Source organism: Dipodomys ordii, unplaced genomic scaffold, assembly GCF_000151885.1.
Source record: "Dipodomys ordii isolate 6190 unplaced genomic scaffold, Dord_2.0 Scaffold143, whole genome shotgun sequence".
Classification (NCBI taxonomy): Eukaryota; Metazoa; Chordata; class Mammalia; order Rodentia; family Heteromyidae; genus Dipodomys; species Dipodomys ordii.
Window position 1 is genome coordinate 2,939,335 of NW_012267359.1, and position 20,615 is coordinate 2,959,949.

The following is a 20,615-nucleotide window of genomic DNA, read 5'->3' on the forward strand; positions in this document are numbered from 1 at the left end:
GCTCAAGTGGTAGAGCGCTGGCCTTGAGCTGAAGAGCTGAGGGACAGCGCCCAGGCCCAGAGTTCAAGCCCCACGACCGACAAAAAAAAAAAAGAGTTTCATGGACTTTCCTGCCTGGGCTGGCTTTGAACCGTGATCCTCAGATCTCAGCCACCTGAGTAGCTAGGATTACAGGTGTGAGCCACTGGTGCCTAGCTAGATAAATCTATTATATATTATTTTAATCATAATCATGACCTATATATTATATAATTATACAATATTTTCATTAAAATTATATAACATGCACAATATATATTTAACAGAATATAAATCTAGGGCTAGGAATGTGGCTTAGTGATATTGTGCTTGCCTCACATAGGTTTGATTCCTCAGTACCACATACACAGGAAAAGCTGGAAGTGGTGCTGTGGCTCAAGCGGTAGAGTGCTAGCCTTGTGCAAAAGATAGCAGGGACAGAGGCCAGGCCCAGAGTTCAAGCTCCAGGCTGGCCAAAAAAAATAAAAGAATGTAAATATGTAAGCATATATATATGTATATATATATAATTTAAAAGTATCATATAATATATACAGAATACATACATTAGTATTCCTGTCTGTGATCTATCCATCATGTGTAATAACTACCTATACTCGGTACTGTCATGTGTGTGTGTGATATTATATACAGGCTAATCCTGTGGCAGTCGCCAGCAGGGGACAAGTCCGGGACGTGGCCGTCACCTGGCTTTTGGGGGCCCAGGATGTCCCAGGGCTCGGTGCAGAGGCGCCCCCCGTAGCCGGGGTCACACTCGCAGGTGAAGCTGGCTCCCTGCTCGTGACAGCGTCCGTCGTTGTGGCACGGGTTCCGCAGACACAGGCTTTCTGCAGGGACAGAGGGTGTGAGGGGTCCTGGGACCGCCGCTGACAGGACAGAGTGGCCGCAGTCTAGGCTCTCAGAGGGCTAGCCTGGGCTCTGAGAAATTGTTGAACCACTGGATTCCCACCTGCTGTGCCAGGGGATCCAGTGCCAGGGGTGCGGGCCCTCAGAGGACATTAAGGGCTCAAATGTTTAGGGAACAACAATCCTTTATTGTGATTGGGGGGGGGCCAGTACTGGGGCTCACACTCTGGGCCTGGGCACTGTGTTTTAGCATTTTCACTCAAGGTTGGTGCTCTACTGCTTGAGCCACAGCTCTATCTATTCTTTGGTGTTTCAGTGGTTCTTATGGGAAAGAAGAGTCTCACAGACTTTTGTTCCCGGGCTGGCTTTAAACAGTGATCCTCGAATCTCAGCCTCCTGAGTTGCTGGAATTATAGGCATGAGCACTAGTCTAGCATCCAGCAAGAGGGTGATCCATGGGTTTGGCACAGAGCAGGGCCAAGGGCTCACCTCGGAAGCAGCCTCGGGTGAAGTTGGCCAGTGTGCAGATCTCCCCAGCGCTGCAGCCAAAGGGCTCACACAGCAGGAGCCCCGAGCTGGCACAGGTACAATGCTGGGCACAGTCCTCTGTCACAAAGCTGTCACCCAGCTGCAAGGGCGGGGGGGAAGGGCAGGAAAGACTAGCACTGGTTTCACCCCCAAATTAGCAAGGTCTGCACATGGGCTCCCAGGTCTCCCCACGGCCTCCCAGACCTGGTAATAGATGCCAGCGGCAGTGCAGCCGCAGCGGGCCTTGGGGAGGCTCCTGGTGCCACTGTAGATGTGGCCGGGGAGGCTGGCACAGCCTTCTAAGCAGGGACCCTCACAGCCCCTGGCGGCCGCCGGGTTGGCACAGGATGCCAGGCAGGGCGTCATGCAGCTCTTGTACACCGTGTTGGCCGGGCACACCATGGCTGAGGGACAGAGGCACAGTCAGGACCAGGTGTGGTTAAGGCCCCGCACAAACAAGCAACAGGGCCCAAAGCTGGAAGAAGGGGTACAAAGTCACCCCACAGAGCACACTACCTGGGGGAATGGGAGCCAAAGCAAGTGACCTGGCTCTGTTGGGAGGATTTGTATCTGGGACCTGAGATGGAGTGGAAGGAACTAAATTGATGGGCAGGGGGTAGGTATTCAGGGGTGGGAATAGAGCTGGGGTAACTGGAGGGAGGGGGTTCCCAGAGGAGGGCAGAGAAGGGATCAGGTTAGAAACATGTGCTACCTTGAAGTTAGTGCACACTGAAGGATGGGGGAAAGAAACAAGACAGGAAGTCCAAGGGGAGAGTAGTAGTGGGAACAGCACTGAGCCAGGTGGAATGGCAGAGGGATGGGGCCGGCTGCCGGGCAGGGGCAGTGTCTTACCACAGCGGGTATGGTTCCGCCAGCTGGCCAGGCTGGCACCTGCCTCCTGACAAATGATGGCATACCCACTGAGGGCCCGGCAGCGCAGCTCCTCTTGTTCTTGGGGGTCCTGACCAGCACACAGATCAAACACACAGTGCCTGGGGATTGGAAGGGGGAGTGGGGAAGAGGAGGCTGTCAGCATGGGGGAGACAAAGAGACCCAGCTGTGCAGAAAAGGGCTTGGTATTCACACAGAAAGACACGAGATAGGGCTGAGGAAGGGTCACCAGGAAATGAGCCACAGAGAAGAGCTGGAGGGGTGCAGAGTGGCATCCTTAGAAAGGTCAGGGTAGAAGCTGGCGCTGGTGGCTCACGTGTGTCATCCTAGCTACTCAGGTGGCTGAGATCTGAGGATCATGGTTCAAAGCCAGCCCAGGCAGGAAAAGTCTGTGAGACTTATCTCCAATAAAACACCAGAAAACTGGGGCTGGGAAGGTGGCTCAGTGGTAGAGCGCTTGCCTTGCATGCTCGAGGCCCTGGGTTCGATTCCTCAGCACCACATAAGCAAAAAGAGAAAAGCCGGAAGTGGCGCTGTGGCTCAAGTGGTAGAGCGCTAGCCTTGAACTGAAGAGCTGAGGGACAGCGCCCAGGCCCAGAGTTCAGGCCCCATTACTGGACCCCCCCCAAAAAAAAACACCAGAAAACTGGAAGTGGTGTTGTGGCTCAAGTGGTAAGCAAAAAAGCTCAGGGACAGCAAGTAGGCACTGAGTTCAAGCCCCATGACCAACCAAAAAGAAAGAAAGACAGAAGGACAGAAGGAAAGAAAGGAAGGAAGGAAGGGAGAAAGAGAAAGAAAGAGAAAAAGAAAGAAAAGAGGGAGGGAGGAAGGGAGGGAAAGGAAGCAAGGCTGGAAGGACGGAAGGAAGGAAAGAAGGTAGGTCAGAGTAGGTTATCTGGATGGATTTTGCAAGTCCTGAGTCCTCAACTCACTCCTGGAAGGGTTCTGGATCTATAATCTGGTGACAGGTGGCAAAAGGACCCTGGGGGTCCACCAATACCCGACAGGCCTGGCTAGCATGGATTAAAGTCAGCTGTTCTGGGCTGCACTGTGACTGGATGGCAGGTGCGTCTTTCTCCTCTCCTTCTGCTTGCTCTGGTAAGGCCCTGGAGGAGAGAAGCCCATGGCCAGCTGTGTCTATGCGAGTGACACGAGGACAGGAAGCAATGTGTGTGTGTGCCTGGAGCTCTGCTCATGTCCCCCGCACCCCAGCCCTCACCTTGGGAAGCGGAGGAGGGAGTCCTGGGGATTCACGGTCCAGCTGCTGACGAACACGTGGATATTCTGGGTGACCCGGCCGCTGGGTAGCATGAAGTCGTTTGTCCTGTCTCTGTCGTAGTTCCCACACAGGCCACGCACCAGCCCCTGGTAGGTGCTAGGCAGGTTGATCACTACAGAGGAGCCAGGACACCCCCTGAAGTGAACCCCCATTTCCTGGCAGGGCACCCCTCTTCCTACCCCCGAAAGCTTGGGCTGTTTGTGCTGGGCTTTTCCTTCCCCCACGCAGACAGGTGCCTTCCATTCTCTACTTTCCACTTTTGTGAGGTTACCTGCAAGATTCTTGCCATCGTAGCTAACGATCAGCTGAAATGCAGTGATCAGAAAAATCCGAGTACCTCGCAGGGTGACCTCCAGCTCCTCAATGGGCGTGTAGGGGATGCTCATCTTCTGATCATTGACCTGGAATATAGGGGAGACTGGAAGTGCATGCAGGATGTGCTGGATCAAGCTGATTCTCTGCTGATCTTGCCCATGCTGGCTTTATCTGGACAGTAGGCCTGCCTTATTTGCTGATTTTTTGCATGTGGCTTGAACTCAGGGCCTGGCTCTCTTACTTGGCTGGTGCTGTATTACTTGAGCCCCACCTCTACTTTTGAGTTCCCACTGGTTAGAGAAGAGTCTCTTGGATTTGTCTGCCTGGGCTGGCTGCAAACCTGGATCCTCAGATCTCAGCCTCTTCAGTTGCTAGGATGACAGGTGTGAGCCACTGGTGCCCAGCTTGCATGTGGTTTTGACCAAGTATAGACAAAATATAACTGCTATCTGTGTATTATACAGCTCAGGCAAAGCAGAGATGCCTGCCAGCCCTGAGTTATTAGTTGTGTTCAAACTGCTTCCTCCTCCAAACTAGAGACCCACAGAGATCAAGGATCCACACTCTAGGTGCTGGTGGCTCATGCCTGTTATCTTAGCTACTTGAGAGGCTGAGATCTGAGGATTAGGGTTCAAAGCCAGCCAGGGCAGAAAAGTTCATGAGACTCTTCTCTGCAATTAAGCAGCAAAAAGTTGGAAGTGGAGGTGTGGCTCAAATGATAGAGCATCAACTTAAAAAAAAAAAAGCCAGCTGGGCGCCCGTGGCTCACGCCTGTCATCCTAGCTACTCAGGAGGGTGAGATCTGAGGATCACCATTCAAAGCCAGCCTGGGCAGGAAAGTCTCTGAGACTCTTATTTCCAATAAACTACCAGAAAACCGGAAGTGGTATTGTAGCTAGCCTTGGGATGAAGAGCTGAGGGACAGCGTCCAGGCCCAGAGTTGAAGCCCCATGACCAACAGAAAAAAAGAAAAGAAAAGAAAAGAAAAAGCCAATTGGTGGGGCGCCGGTGGATCATGCCTGTCATCCTAGCTACTCAGGAGGCTGAGATCTGAGGATCACGGTTCAAAGCCAGCCTGGGCAGGAAAGTCCGTGAAACTCTTTTCTCCAATAAACCACTAGAAAACCGGAAGTGGCGCTGTAGCTCAAGTGGGTAGAGCGCTAGCCTTGAGCTGAAGAGCTGAGGGACAGCGCTTAGGCCCAGAGTTCAAGCCCCATGACTGACAACAACAAAAGCCAATTGCCTCAATATGGGCAAAATAACTGCAACAACAACAAAATAATTTACTAAACCTCTCACATACCATTCAAAATGCCCCTTTTCTCCCTTGTCTTTCCTGTGCCTCTCGCTCAACCCCCCTGCCCTTCTCCAGCCCACCCCCTGTGGCCCCCTTTCATGACGATGCCTGTCTGCCCTGGCCCCACAGGCTCCACGTGACTCCATGGCCCAGCTCTCTTCCCAGACCCTCTTACGAACCACAAGCTCCAGGTTTGTTTGGAGTTGGACTTTATAGCCATAGACCATAATGATCACTTCGTAGAGGGTGGGACTGGAGGACTTCGTCAGCTTGTTCCGCCCCTCCACAAGCAGGCTCTCTAAGCCCTCGGGCAGGCTTTCCACTGTCTTTACGAGGATATAGGTCATTCGGCCTGGGAAATGGTACCCGAAGCGGTCAAACGTGCGGTAATAGGGGTCTCCTAAGATTGTGCACTGATCCGACTCTGCAAAGAAAAGCAAACACTCAGTGCCCAGCACTGAGCCCTCAGAATCCTTCCCCTGACCACGACTCCCGCTGTGGCCTTCCAGTGAGGCCCACCAGCCTTGGAGGGCTTCAGCTTTCTTTCTCTCCTCCCTTACCCCCATTAAAACCTTAATCTGGACCATGTGCCAATGGCTCACACCTGTAATCCTAGCTACGCAGGTGGCTGAGGGCTGAGAGCTGAGGATCACAGTTCAAAGCTCCAATAAACCAGCAGAAAGCCAAAAAGTGGAGCTATGGCTCAAGGGGTAGAGTGCCAACCTTGAGTGAAAAAGCTAAATGACAATGCCCTGAGTTCAAGCCCCGGTACCAACACACACACACACACACACACACACACACACAGAAAATCCATTCAGCCTCTTCTAGAAAGGATTAGTAACTAGCACATGATCAGTGGTGGCAAAAACCCCAATGTGAAGCCAAGTTTCCCAGATCTTAGTTTCCCGCTCCACCTCCACGTGCTGGGCCCCACGGCTCCCTTACTGTCAGCAGCACAGAAACTGTTGTCGTTTTCCCCATTCTGGCAATGGGACCCATAGGGGCACTGGAAGGAACGACACTGAACCCTCCCTTCCGAACACATGCACTTCTGGGTACAGCCACTAGAGATCCAAGTTTTGTTCACCTGCAGAAACCACGGGGAGAAGAGGAGAGTGAGGAGGGAAAGGTCAAGACTCTCTCAACCCTCACCCCGATCTAAAGTGTTTACAGATGCCCCCAGTTGTCTGTGGTTTCACACTGAGTGAGTCAACCACAATCATGAAAAAAAAAAAAAAAACTAGCCAGGCACCACTGGTGACTCATACCTGTCATCCTCGCTACTAAAGAGGCTAAGATCTGAGGATCATGGTTCAAAGCCAGCCTGGGCAGAAAAGTCCAGGAGACTCTTGTTTCCAATGAAACACCAAAAATCCAGAAGTAGAGCTCAAGCAGTAGAGTGCCAGTCTTGAGCAGAGAAAGCTATGGGACAGTAGCTAGGCCCTTAATCAAGTCCCAGTATAAACATACAACTAATGGCATCTGGAGCTGAAGGCAGAGTGTTTGCCTAGCATGCAGAAGATTTTGGGTTTCATGTCTAGCAGAAGGACTTACATAAGTAATTCTTTCTTGTCATTATTTCCTAAACAATACAGCAGATCAACTATTTGCATGAGATTTACATTGTATTAAACAGAGATAATTAAAACCATATAAGAAAAACTGTAAATGCTTTTGTGTGTGTGTGTGTGTGTGCCACTCCTGGGAAGTGAACTTAGGGCCTGGACACTATTCTTAAATTTTTTTGCTCAGGGTCTAGGAATGTGGCTTAGTGGTAGAATTCTTGTCTAGCATACACAAAGCCCTGAGTTTAATTCCTTAGCACCACATAAACAGAAAAAGCTAGAAGTGGGGCTGGGAAGGTGGCTTGGTGGTAGAGCGCTTGCCTTGCATGCATGTGGCCCTGGGTTCGATTCCTCAGCACCATATAAGCAGAAAAAAAAAAGCCGGAAGTGGCGCTGCGGCTCAAGTGGTAGAACACTAGCCTTGAGCTGAAGGGCTGAGGGACAGCGCCCAGGCCCAGAATTCAGGCCCCATGACCGGACCCAAAAAAAATTTTTTTTATGCAACTACTATGAGGCTTGAAAAGTATGGATTTTGGTATCTTTGGAAGGTCCTAGAACTCATCACCCCATAGACACCTAGAGTCTAATATAATTGACTCCAGCCAAAAACAGTTCAGAGTGTGTGTGTGTGTGTGTGTGTGTGTGTGTGTGTGTCTGTGTGTCTGTGTGTCTGTGTGTCTGTGTCTGTGTGTGTATGCAGGGCTTGAACTCAAGGACCTGCCCTCTCACTTGGCTTTTTCCCTCAGAGTGGCACTCTATCACTTGAGCCACAGCTCTACTTCTGGCTTTTTGCTGGTTAATTGGAGATAATAGTCTCCTGGGCTTTCCTGCCCAGGCTGGCTTTAACATGTGATCCTTAGATCTCAGCCTCCTGAGTAGCTGAGATCACAGACGTGAGCCACCAGTGCCTGGCTGCCCTTTGGATCTTGGTGCCTCAAAAGCAATGTTCTTGCCATTGTACCAGACCCATTTTACAGATGAGGTAACTGAGGCCCCAGAGGTCATCCTACACCCAGGCTCTGCTCTTTCCAATCTACCCAGGAGCAACTGTAGTGTCAATCAAATCCCAGGTCCAGCGAAGACAGAAGGAAATGCCATGTTCAAAGCCTCCCCTCCCTAATCTGGCCTGTGTGCCCACTCACGGCGATGACCGCCCCCTCGGCAGTTCTGCAGTCACAGGAGCTCTTGGGCACACACTGGCCCTCGTTCAGCACATAGTCTGTCTGGCAGATGCACCCCTCCGTGCAGGTGAGGGGGACTCTGACCGCTGCGCTCTCACAATCCAGCTCCCGGCAGGATGGTGTGCAGGACGGAAGGCAATTAGAGTATCGGCTGTTAACTGGGCATTCCAGAGCTGTGGGATGGACAAGAGATGGGGGGTGTGAGTGGAGAGGCAAGAGAAGGCAGGAGCTGTAGAAACCAGACTGCAGGGGGGTGGAGGGTGGGAGAGGAGCCATCAATACGTCTTGGGCTGGGGGCTTCCTTTATTATCCATTAGGCAAGTAATGATTGTGCACGTGCTGTGTGCCAGGCCAAGGACTGGAGCAATAAGCACGGCGCTCTCTCTGCCTCTGATGGCTCACACCTGGAATCCCAGCTACTAAGGAGGCTGAGATCTGAGGCTGGCAGTTTGAAGCCAGCCTAGGCAGGAAAGTCCGAGAGACTCCTTTATCTCCAATTGACCACCAAAAAGCCACAGGTAGAGTTGTGGCTCAGGTAGTAGAGCATCAAAAGGAATTTTGAGAACTCAGCACACCCTGGTTCTGAATTCAAGTCTGAGTACTGGCCAGTGAGCACACACGCGCACACACACACACACACACACACACACACACACACACAGAGAAAACAATCAGCCTGCAGGGCGCTGTCCTGACGGGAGGGGCAGTGGTGACAGGGGCTTGGCGGAGGATGAGGGAGCTCTTTGGGAGAGGCAGAGTTTGGGGTGCGCACAGGGGACACTCACGGCAGAAGGTGCTATTCCTCCAGATGGGAGTCTTGAGGCCCTCATTGCGGCAGGCAGACTCGAAGCCCTGGAGGGTTTCACAGAGGGTGTGGACGAGGCCACTGGAGCGCCCCCCAAACTCACAGATCTTGTCTATGCAGCCCAAGATGTAGGGCTTGACGTCCACCCTCGTGGCACACTCAGCCCAGGCTGGGGTCTGCAGAGCCTCCTGGCAGGCTTGCCGGGCTTTGCCCAGGTCGGCTGGCCGGCATTTCTCATGCGTGGTCTCCTCTACTTCCACTTGCGTGAACTCTTCCGGGGCCTGGCAACTGAGACAAGAGGTGTTGGGCATTAGTGTAGGATTGGCCACTGCTCAGTCCACCTACCCCCCACAGAGAACTCTGGAGGATCCAGCCCCCCTTGCTTCATGGGGAAGCTGGTCTGAGCTCAGGGGGACCTCCCAAACAGCCTTGATCGCCTCTCAGGTTTCTAAGAAGGGAAGGCTTTCACATTTTTCCCAGTGAAGGTTCCAGAAGCTCTGGGATGCAAAGAACTCTCTTACCCCCTACTCTCACACACAGTGGAATGTGTGGTCTTCCCTTCCCAGCTGAGGCTGACTGGCAGGGGTAGGGAGGAGGGAAGTGAACAGTTGGGTTGGGAATGTGGCTTAGTGGTAGAGTGCTTGCCTAGCATGCATGAAGCCCTGGGTTCCTCAGCACCACATAAACAGAAAAGCTGGAAGTGGCGCTGTGGCTCAAATGATAGGATGCTAGCCTTGAGCACAGAGAGGCTTGGGGACAGTTCCCAGGCCCTAAGTTCAAACCCCAGGACTGGCAAGCAAGCAAGCAAGCATGCAAGGGGCGGTGGGGGGTGGGAGGGAAGAGGGCAGTTGCTAGGTGTCTGTGATTCAGTTCTATAGTCCTAGCTACTCAGGAGGATGAGATTTGAGAATCACGGTTCGAAGCCACACTGGGCAGGAAAGTCCATGAGACGCTTACTCCCATTAAGTCACCCCAAATCTGTAAGTGGTAGCGTGGCTGAAGTGGTAGAGCTCCAGCCTTGAGCAAAAAAAGCTCAAAGACAGCTCAAGACCCTGAATTCAAGCCCCCAAACTAGCACACACACACACACACACACACACACACACACACACATTGGGTCAGTATTCAGGGCTCTTTACGTTGGGTCGATGTCACGGTTTTGCCAGCTGTCCATGAAGTCGTGGGCTTCCTCAGCTAATTCATTATTGGGCATCATTAGGTCATCTTCTTTCTGGCCGTTGAAGTTCCCACACACACCACATAGCTAGGTGGACAGATGGACTTTGAGAGTTAACAGGCCTAACAGCTCCTTCCTTCCTTCCCTTCTTGCTTTTTTTTTTTTTTTTGGTGGTCTTAGGGCTTGAACTCAGGGCCTGGGCACTGTCCCTGAGCCTCTTTGTGCTACTCAAGGCTAATGCTCTACCATTTGATCCACAGCACCACTTCTGGCTTTTTCTGAGTAGTTTATTGGAGATAAGAGTCTCATGGACTTTCCTGCTTGAGCTGGCTTTGAACCACAATCCTCAGATCTCAGCCTCCTGAGTAGCTAGGATTACAGGCATGAGCCACCAGTGCCTGGCCCCTTCTTCTTTCCTTCCCTTCTTACTTCTTTCCTTCCTCCCTTCATCCTTTTTTCCTTCCTTCTTCCCTCCTATCTTCCCCTCTCCTTCTTCCTTCCTTTCTCCCTTCCTTCTCTCTCTCCCTCTTTCTCCCTCCTTCCCTCCGCTTCTCTCTCTCAACAAAGCCTCACTAAGTAACCCAAGCTGGCCCCAAACTCAGGATCCTTTTGCCCCAACCTCTTGAGAACTGGGATTACAGGCGTGAAGCACCACAGCCAGCTCTAAGAGCATTTTTTGTTGGTGTGTCCTTGTGAAAGCACACTCAGCAGCTCCACTTCCTGCAGAGACCACTTGGGTGTGGTGGGATGGGGCGGAGCCAGGCATTTCTTGCCTTTTTGTGATAGGCTGCTGGGACTTTGATCTCCAAGAAATGATCGCCACCATATTTGACCTGTACTCCATTCTTAATGTCGACCAGGGTGTAGTCTCCGCTGGAAGTGATTTTGACCCCGTGGATCTTGGAGTTGGTAGGAAGGGTGACTGGCTCATCATTGACCTGAAGAGGAGAGCAGGGCAGTAAGCAGGAGGAAGGCTCTGGGTTCTCTCCCCCTAGGGCCATGCGTGGGGGGCTCACCATCACTGAGTGTCCCTTTTGCAAGGAGATTTGGTAGCTGAAGACAGTTATGTAGACACGGAAGATGCGAAAGGGCTTGCCTTCTTGACTCTCACTCTTGGCACTGATCTCAAAGAATGGCAACTTCGAGCTGGGGTCGCATACTTTCACCAGGATATGTGTGCACGTTCCAAATATGGGCTGACCAACGCCATCAAAGCTCACATACCTCACATCCTCAGAGACGTGACACACTCCTGTGCCTAGGAGAAGGGACAGGTGCCTGGGGGATCGTCTTACTAGCTCTGGCAAGAATAGGGTCCCTAGAGGAAAATGGGCTTGGGTTCTCTCTGCTTTAAAGCAGGGTGTGGTGGTTTATGCCTGTAATCCCAGCACTCAAGAGGCAGAGAGGCAGGAAGATCTTAAGTTTGTGGCCAGAGATAGCCAAGAGGTAAGGAGACCCCGGGCCAGGAAAAGAACCAACCTCCCAGGGTCTGCTGCAGGAAGGCCTGGGAGTGGATGAGGTACAATTTGGCTAGCACAGCATTTATAATGTCCCATGGGGGTTCCTGACCATTGTAGGAAGAGGGATGGACAATGGTGCTCTGCTATTTCACCCTCAGAATCCAGGCAGTGAGGACTCCATCCCTTAAATTAGGGGTGAAATATATTTCGAAGGTGATTGTCTCATGGGCATTCTACCTTCATCTGTGGTTCACAGACGCATAGATTAATGGACTAATGGATTACCCAGGGATGGATAACCAGTTATTAAGGGACTGGGCCTGTAACAAAAAAAAGCCAGTTTGGGCATCTTTATAACCCACCCAGTGATGTCAGAGACCAGCAAGAAGGCCCTTGTCACATGCAGCCTCTCCTCCTAGAACCTCCCAGCCTCATGAACTATAAGAAATACATTTCCAAGCCTGGCATTGGCGGCTCACGCCTATAATCTTAGCTACTCAGGAGGCTGAGATCTGAAGATCACAGTTTGAAGCCAGCGTAGACAGGAAGGTCCACGGGATTCTTAGTTCCAATTAACTAGCAAAAAGCTGGAAGTAGAGATAGGCTCAAGTGGTAGAGTGCCAGCATTAAGCAAAAAATAAAAAAGCTAAGAGACAGGCCCTGAATTCAAGCCCCAGGAACAGCACAAAAATAAATGTGTACACACACACACACACACACACACACACAATTTCCTGGGTTGGGGATATAGCTTAATAGCACATTGGCTTGCCTAGCATGCTTGATACCCTGGGGTCTATGCTCAGATCCATTGGAGGATGTGGGGGAACAAATACATTTCCAGAAGGGATATTGCTCAAGAAGTACAGGGCTTGCTTTATAAGTCATCTAGCCTCAGGCATTCTAATACAGCAGTCAAAGATAACTGCAAGAGTGGGAAAACTCCACAAAGCCCTCCCTGGCAGCGGGAGGCCAAAACTTCTTTGGTATTACCAGTGTGCCAACCTGGACCTGAGGGCTACAGAGGAATGTGAGAGGCAGAGGCTGGGAGGCCTTGGGAGGATTGCTCTTGGTAGCTGTGGGGCAGCCCTCCTACCTATGGTCTGGCAGTGGAACAGGCCATCCTGAGAGGAGCACATCTGGCTGGCCTCGCAGGCTGCAGGACCGCAAGTGATGTTGTTGCTGATCCAGCAGTTGCAGAGAACGCGGCAGGTCTTCTCTGGGTACCAGCTCTCCCCCACCTGCAGACCCAGGACCAGTAGAACTCAGCCAATAGGAACTCAGAAGCTGGAGATGGGTGAAGCCCTCCCCTGGGCACAGGGATCAGCAGAGCCAATAGGAACTCAGAAGCTAGAGATGGGGAGGCTTCCCTTCCCAGCATCAGCCTCTTAAATGTGTCAGGCCTTGGTCCTCACCCCATCTTGGCCAACCCTGGCCTACCATAGCCAGTCCTACCTTTCTCAGTCTCTGAGCCCTCCTTGAGATCTCCAGATCCCCTGTCACTTGTGAGCAGGAAGTTGCAGGACACAGCCTGCAGGGGGTCAGGGCACTCACCATATGGTAGAAGCCCTCCGGGTCCCTGCAGCCACAGTAGCTGGGAGGTACACAGGAATGTCCGCTCAGGATGTATCCTCTCTGGCATTCACAGCCCTCTACACAGGGTAGCACAGGGCAGTATGTTGGGGAGTTCAGAGAGAGGCAGGCATCTGGGCAGGGGTTGGCACAGGGCTTGTAGCTGCTGTTTGGCAGACACTTCAGAGCTGAGGAGGACATAGGTGGAAGGAAGAGTTAGGAGGAGAGTTCCTGAGGGCCACTTCGGACAGATTACCATGTGTCCACACAATGGATTCTCGATTTTTCCCAGGGGTGGTCTCAGACCTTGATCTTTCACCTCTGCCTTCTAAGTTGATGTGATTACAGGCTGTATCATCACAATCAGCCCTACAGTGGACGAATATTCAGTCTTAAAAAGGAAAGCTGTCAGCTGGTACAGTGGCTCAAACCTATAATCCTAGCTACTTGGGAGACAGAGATCAAGCCAGGCTGGAATTAAAAAAAAAGAAAGAAAGAAAAAGGAAAAGTCCTGAGACTCCATACCCACCCATGGCTGGGTTTGGTGCTGTGCACCTGTCATCCCAGTGATAAAGAAAAACACAAATAGAAAGATCACAGTCCAGGCTGGATAAAGTGAGAACTTCTCTGGAAAATAACTAACATAGATGAGCTGGACAAGCTCATGCTTGTAATCCCAGCTGCCCAGGAGGCTGAGGTCTAACGATTATGGTTTGAAGCCAGCCAGGGCAGGGAAGTCCATGAGACCTTTATCTCTAATGAACCATCAGAAAACCAGAAGTGGCACTGTGACTCAAAGTGGTAGAGTGCTAGCCTTGAGCAAAAGTGCTCAGGGACAGTGTCCAGTCCCTGAGTTCAAGCCCCCGCCCCCCACTAACCACTATAACATTCAGATGGCATTTTATTTTGGGGGGTGGTTGAACTCAGGGCTTCGTGTTTGCTAGGGAGATGCTTTACCACTTGAGCCATACTCCCAGTTCCCTTTTTAATTTGGATTATTTTCTTTCTTTTTTTTTTTTTTTGCCAGTTGTGGGGCCTGAACTCTGGGCCTGGGCACTGTCCCTCAGCTCTTCAGCTCAAGGCTAGCGCTCTACCACTTGAGCCACAGAGCCACTTCCAGCTTTTTTCTGCTTATGTGGTGCTGAGGAATCGAACCCAGGGCCTCATGCATGCAAGACAAGCGCTCTACCACTGAGCCACCTTCCCAGCCCCAATTTGGATTATTTTCAAAGCAGTCTCTCATATTACACCGGCTATCCCTGGTGTGATCCTCCTATTTGTGTTTCCCCTTGTTGATGTGCATACCACCACACCCTGCCATTTGTTGAGGTGAAGTTTCTTAAACTTTTTTTTCCTTTTTTTTTTTTCTGCTGCTCCTCTTGAAACTTTATACCCTGGCTAGCCTCAAACCTCTAGCTCCCAATCTCTCCCTCTTAAGTAACTGGCACTATAGTCTTAAACCACCCTACTTGGCTTAAAATGGTAATTTTTATATTATGTACATATTACCATAATTGCAAAAATAAACAATTTCTGGGAAAGAGGAAGAGAGAACAGTGTTGACCCAGGTAAAAGAAGCAGGAGCTCAATAAAGGTTGAAGGATTTTGTTGTTTTGGTTTGGTTTGGTTTTGGTCATGGGGCTTGAACTCAGGGCCTGGGCGCTATCCTTGAGTTCTTTTGCTCAAGGCTAGCTTTCTACCACTTTGAGCCACTGCACCACTTCTGGTTTTCTGATGGCTCATTGGAGATAAGACTCTCATCTCAGACTTTTCTGCCTGGGCTAGCTTCAAAATACAACCCTCAGATTTCAGCCTCCTGAGGAGCTAGGGTTATAGGTGTGAGTTACTGGTGTCCAACAAAGATGAAGTTTTTTGTTTTGTTTTGTTTTTAGGTCGATCGTGGGGCTTGAACTCTGGGCCTGGGCACTATCCCTCAGCTCTTCAGCTCAAGGCTAGCACTGTACCACTTGAGCTACAGTGCCAGTTCTGGTTTTCTGGTCATTTATTGTAGGTAAGAGTCTCACAGTCTTTCCTGCCCAGGGTGGCTTTGAACCTTGATCCTCAGATCTCAGCCTCCTGAGTAGCTAGAGTTACAGACATGAGCCACTGGTACCTGGCAAGGATGAAGTTTTTGTTTGCTTGTTTTGTTGGTCATGGGGCTTGAACTCAGGGCGTGGGCTTTATCCCTGAGCCTCTCTGTGCTCAAAGCTAGCATTCTGCCACTTGAGCCACAATGCCACTTCCAGCTTTTGTCTGTTTATGTGGTACTGAGGAATGGTACCCAGGGCTATATGCATGCTAGGCAAGCACTCTACCACTCAGCCACGTACCTAGCCCCAGGTTGAAGTTGTTGCTAGGCACAAAGAAAAAAAGCTGAGCGGGGCTGGAGGGAGCAGGGCGGGGAGGGAGGACAGTTCCGTGTGAGCGTGTGGGTGCAGGTCAAGTCACTCACGGCAGAAGGTGTTGTTGCGCCAGGCCACCGCCTGGCCAGCCTGGGCGCACAGGCTGGCGTAGGCCTGCAGGGAGTGGCACAGAGACAGGGCATTGCCCTTGCTTTCACACTGGCTGTGCACACAACTGGCAAAGCTTGGCTGTGGAGACACCATCAGGTGACAGCTGGCGAAAGGCCCTGGGGGGTGAAACAGGTGGAGGAGACAAGGGTGAGCCCAGGAAGTGAGCTGGGGTCTCTCAACTCCTATGCAAGTGGTTTATGTGAGTGACTGAGTGTGTGTGTGTGTGTGTGTGTGTGTGTGTGTGTGCGCGCGCGCGCATGTGCACCAGGGCTTGAACTCAGGACCTTGAACTCATGCTTGGCTCTTTTTGCTCAAGGCTAGTGTTCTACCACTTGAGCCATAGCTCCACTCCTGGCTTTTTGGAGATGCATTGGAGACAGTCTCATGGACCTTCCTGCCTGGCTTGGCTTTGAACCATGATCCTCAGATCTCAGCCTCCTGAGTAGCTGGGATGACAGGCGTGAGCCCTTGGCACCTTTGTGTTCTGGTGTGCTGTGTGCAGGGGAGGACAGGGCCCGCAGGGATGCGTCTTACCCATGGGGTTCAGGAGGATGCCACAGTTCTTATTCCAGATGGTGGAAGTGCTGGTGTCTTGGCAGTTGACGGGGCTGCTACCTGTCACAAAGCAGCTGTGGAGGAAGAGAAGGAAGGATGGAAACTCAGGGCAGGAGACATGTCCCCCCACTGAAGAAGTGTGGAGAGCCAACCAGGGAGCAAGGGAAGAAAAGGAAATGGTGCTACAATCCTCAGATCTCTCTACCTCCTGAGTAGAAAGTAGAAAGGCTAGCAGATGCAGCCAGAAGGAGTAAGGCTAGCTATCAGGAGGAACTTCCCAAGGTGGGCTTGCCAAAGACATCGAGACAACTTTTCAAAAACTCCCATCTTGGGGCTGGGAAGGTGGCTCAGTGGTAGAGCGCTTGCCTTGCATGCATGAGACCCTGGGTTCGATTCCTCAGCACCACATAAGCAAAAAGAAAAAAGCCGGAAATAGTGCTGTGGCTCAAGTGGCAGAGCGCTAGCCTTGAGCTGTGCTGTGCCCAGAGTTCAGGCCCCACGACTGGACCCCCAAAAAAAACACCTCAAAAAACTCCCATCTTAGCTGGGAGCCTGTGGCTCACGCCTATAATCCTAGTTACTCAGGAGGCTGATATCTGAGGATTGTGTTCAAAGCCAGCCCAGGCAGGAAAGTCCATGAGACTCCTATCTTCAATAAACCACCAGAAAACTGCAAGTGGTGCTGTGGCTCAAGTGGTAGAGTGGTAGCCTTGAGCTGAAGAGCTGAGGGACAGTGCCCAGGTCCAGAGTTCAAGCCCCACAGCTGACAAGAAAGAGAGAAAGAAAGAAAGAAAGAAAGGAAGAAAGGAAGGAAGGAAGGAAGGAAGGAAGGAAGGAAGAATTCCCATCTCAGAGAGAATGAAGAAGAGATTTGGCGGGTTTTATGCTGTTTTTGAACAGAGGGATACTTGTAGGCTGTTCCCTGAAGCATTTTTCCACCCTGTTCCCAGCTTACCCCGGGTCAGAGGACTCGGCTATCTTCCAACTAGCCCCTAGCTGAGAGGAGTTGCTGGCTGGCCTTTTGTCAGGCTTTAGGTTGTCATCCAAGCTATTGTTGTTGTAGTTTCCTATGGGAGTGGGGAGGTGACAAGAGATGTAAGAGAAGCTGGGGACAGATGCCGACTGGGGGGGGGTCACCTCTGCTCCATTAGACCAGGTCTGTTCCCATGATTTCCCCCTTCCTTCTCCTCTGCCCTCCCTCACTCTATGCTTCATGTCCAGTATATATCCTCAATCCCAGTCATCAGCAGAGAAATAAGTCCTTGGGGTTCCTCATGGGGCCAGGAGGGCCCCCCAGGGTGCCCCGGGAGCTCACCACACATCCCACACAGCCGGCCTGCGTAGGAGGAGGGCACGGACACCATAACCAGGTGGTTCCCGTCGTAGCGGACCTGCAGCCCGAAGTCAGTGTGGAACAGGATGAAGGAGCCGCTGAACCGAATGGTCACCCGGTCCTGAAAGAGCCACACAGGCAGGGCCACCTGGCGGCCCTCCACCTGCATAGGAAGTTGGATAGTCAGGAACTGGGCATGGGGACGACATCTGGAGAGCAAAAAGGGATCTTGGGTGCCTTGCCAGGAGGAGGAGAGGTTGGAAGGATGAATGCTGGCGGCTCATGCCTGTCATCCTAGCTATTCAGGGGGCTGAGAACTGAGGACCTTGGTTCAAAGCCAGAGAGGGCTGGAAGGTCCTTGAGATGCTTATCTCCAATGAACCACCAAAAAGCTGGACCCAGAGCTGTGGCTCAAGTGGTAGAGCACTAGCCCCCCCTTTTTTTGTCGGTCATGGGGTACTCTACCGGCGCCTCGCAGCCCTAGTTTTGAGCACAAAAAACTCGGACAAAGCTGGGGCACTGGTGGCTCATGCCTGTAATCCTAGCTACTCAGGAGGCTGAGATCTGAGAATCAGTGGTTCAAAGCCAGCCTAGGCAGGAAAGTCCGTGAGGCTCTTATCTCCAATAAAACACTTAGAAAACTGAAAGTGGTGCAGTGGCTCAAAGTGGTAGAGTGCTTGCCTTGAGCTGAAGAGCTGAGAGACAGCATTCAGGCTCAGACTTCAAGCCCCAAGACCAACCCCCCCAAAAAAAAGAAAAACAAAAAAAACAAATAGCCCTCAGGGACAGTGCCAAAGCCTGAGTTCAAGCCCTAGGGAAAGAAAAAGAAAGAAAGAAAGAAAGAAAGAAAGAAAGAAAGAAAGAAAGAAAGAAAGAAAGAAAGAAAGAAAGAAAGAAAGGGAGGAAGGGAGGAAGGAAGGAAAGGAAGGAAGGAAAGAAGGAAAGGAAGGAAGGAAGGAAGGAGAGAGAGAGAAAGAAAGAGAGAGAGAGGAGGGAAGGAAAGAGGGATAAAGAAGGAAAAGAAGGAAGGAAGGAGGAAAAATAAGGAAGGAAAGAAGGAGCGGAGGGAGGGAGGAAGGAGGCAGGTGCCTGGCAGGTGGGCAGGCAGGCTGGTTAGTGTGGGGTCTGAGAGGTGGAGGCGCACACACCGTGACCGTGTAGCCTTTGAACAGTGAGATCCTGAGGTCGAAGACCACCAAGTGCACAGCTTTGATGTATGATGCCTCTAGGCTCCCGCCACGGTTCTCATTGGAGGCGCTCACCACAAAGTAGTTGTCCTGGAAGCCTGTCCAGCAGGGCTTGGACAGGACATAATTACAGGTGCCTGTGAAGTGGTGAAGGGCTCCATCGAAGGTCAGGTAATGAGGGTCACCAGAGACAAGGCAGGTGCCTGCACCTGCGGAGGGGAAGGGGAAGACAGGTGTCCAAGTCTCCTTGCCCTGGCAGCCCCATGCAGTCTTGGTAGGCTTCTATCGGGCTGGTACCCATGGTCCATCCTTGAACTTGCTGTTCTAGGAAGTGTGGCTGGCTCACAGATATTGAGGAAGGGGATGGGTCTCCCTGACTCATTCTCAGAGCCCTTGATGATGCTTCTCCTGCCCAGGTAATTATCTAGCAGCCTCTAGCCTTTAGATATGGAATGTTCCACCAAAGGTCCAGAGCCTTCGTCCCAGTGTGGTACTATTGGGAGGTGGTGGAAATATTAAGGGACGGGATTTAATGCGAGGTCTTTAGGTCACTGGGGTGTGGCCATAACATTCCCCAGCCATAATGTGCAGCTTTCCTACAGGACCAGGACAACTCCATGGACTGAAAACTCCAAAGCTAGGAGCTAAAATGAACCTTTCCTAGCCAGGCCGTGGCTCACATCTGTAATCTCAGCTACCTGGGAGGTGGACATAAAGCAGGGGGTGGAATCAAGGTTCACAAGGCCAGGTACAGAAGTTCCCTAGAAAAGGTGGCTCAGTGGTAGAACACTTGCCTTGAATGCATGTGGCCCTGGTTCAATTCCTCAGCACCACATAAAGAGAAAAAGCCTGAAGTGGCACTGTAGCTCGAGTGGTAGAGCACTCGCCTTGACCTGAAGAGCTAAGGGACAGTGCCCAGGCTCAGAGTTTAAGCCCCATGACCACCACCACCACCACCAACAAAAGTTCCCCAGACTCCATCTCTTTCAATGACTGGGTATAGTGGTGAGTGCCTGTTATCCTCAGCCACCGGGCATGAAGGAGGAGGCCCAAGTAGGAGGATCGCTAGCCTAGGCCAGCCCTGGCAGAAAGTGAGACTCTCCTTTGAAAATACCAATGGAAAAAGGGGGCTAGGATCATGGCTCAAGTGGTAGAGCGCCTACCTAGTACACATAAGGCCCTGAGCTCAACTTCCCTGAAATAAAAGAAACTAAAGTGAATAATAGAATGCCCCTCCCCCTTTCTTTAAGTTGCTCTATCTCAAGTAACGGCTGACTAATGGTGGCTGGGCCTTGGCTCTCTGGGGAAGCTACTTCTGGCCTTCCTCTGCTCCCGCCCTGTCTAACTGCTCACTTAAGGCATGGCAGCCATAGCTGCCGTCTTTCCATCTGCAGGTCTCCTGGGCCGTACAATTCCAGGCATGGCAGCGAATTTTGTGGTTGCTGCCACATTCGCAGATCTCTTTGCAGTTCGGCTTGTACCACACATCCCCAAGCTGGTGGAAAGAAGAGAGAACAGTGGGTCCCAGGTTTGCTCTCCAAATCCCACTGCAATTCCCATGGCTGGCTGACTCAGAGGACACCCTGTCTACCTGAAGCTCCAAGCTTTGCTGCAGGGAAGACAAAAAAAAAAAAAAAGCTGGCACTGAGCTGGGCATAGTAGTGCATGCCTGTAATCCCAGTGCTTGGGAGGCTGAGGTGCAAGGTTACAAGTTCCAGACCAGCTTGGACTATAAAGAGAGACACTGCCTCAAAAATCTGAGAGAGAGAGAGAGAGAGAGAGAGAGAGAGAGAGAAGCACGGAAGGAAGGGAGGGAGGGAGGGAGGGAGGGAGGGAGGAAGACAGGCAGGTAGGCTCCCACAGAGACAGGGTCCTCAACCTTAGGGTGCTTGCTTAGCATGCATGTAAGGTCTGCCCCTGGATGGCAAGCAGACTCCACCCTCCTCGCAGCAAAGTCTCCACCCAATACCTGCGTTACCTAGGCAACTGGGACACCTGGAAGAGGTCACATCTGCATCCGCTGAGGTCACATCTGAATTTGATGTGGCCACACCTTTCCCCGCCCATAC

At 51.7% G+C, this 20,615-nt stretch overlaps 1 protein-coding gene across 1 annotated transcript in view; it reads right to left on the bottom strand.

The window, feature by feature from the left end:
• Zan (zonadhesin) overlaps positions 1–20,615 on the bottom strand; it is a 63,665-nt gene that overhangs the window by 1,593 nt on the left and 41,457 nt on the right. The window contains 23 exon segments of the mRNA XM_013031714.1: positions 726–866; positions 1,375–1,513; positions 1,618–1,662; positions 1,664–1,817; positions 2,331–2,405; positions 3,237–3,410; positions 3,524–3,695; positions 3,855–3,984; positions 5,375–5,619; positions 6,144–6,285; positions 7,906–8,117; positions 8,730–9,037; positions 9,889–10,013; positions 10,700–10,864; positions 10,943–11,184; positions 12,483–12,627; positions 12,941–13,146; positions 15,411–15,587; positions 16,006–16,100; positions 16,982–17,093; positions 17,342–17,522; positions 18,508–18,755; positions 19,900–20,041. Of these exon segments, the coding sequence (XP_012887168.1) occupies positions 726–866; positions 1,375–1,513; positions 1,618–1,662; positions 1,664–1,817; positions 2,331–2,405; positions 3,237–3,410; positions 3,524–3,695; positions 3,855–3,984; positions 5,375–5,619; positions 6,144–6,285; positions 7,906–8,117; positions 8,730–9,037; positions 9,889–10,013; positions 10,700–10,864; positions 10,943–11,184; positions 12,483–12,627; positions 12,941–13,146; positions 15,411–15,587; positions 16,006–16,100; positions 16,982–17,093; positions 17,342–17,522; positions 18,508–18,755; positions 19,900–20,041 (3,775 nt within the window).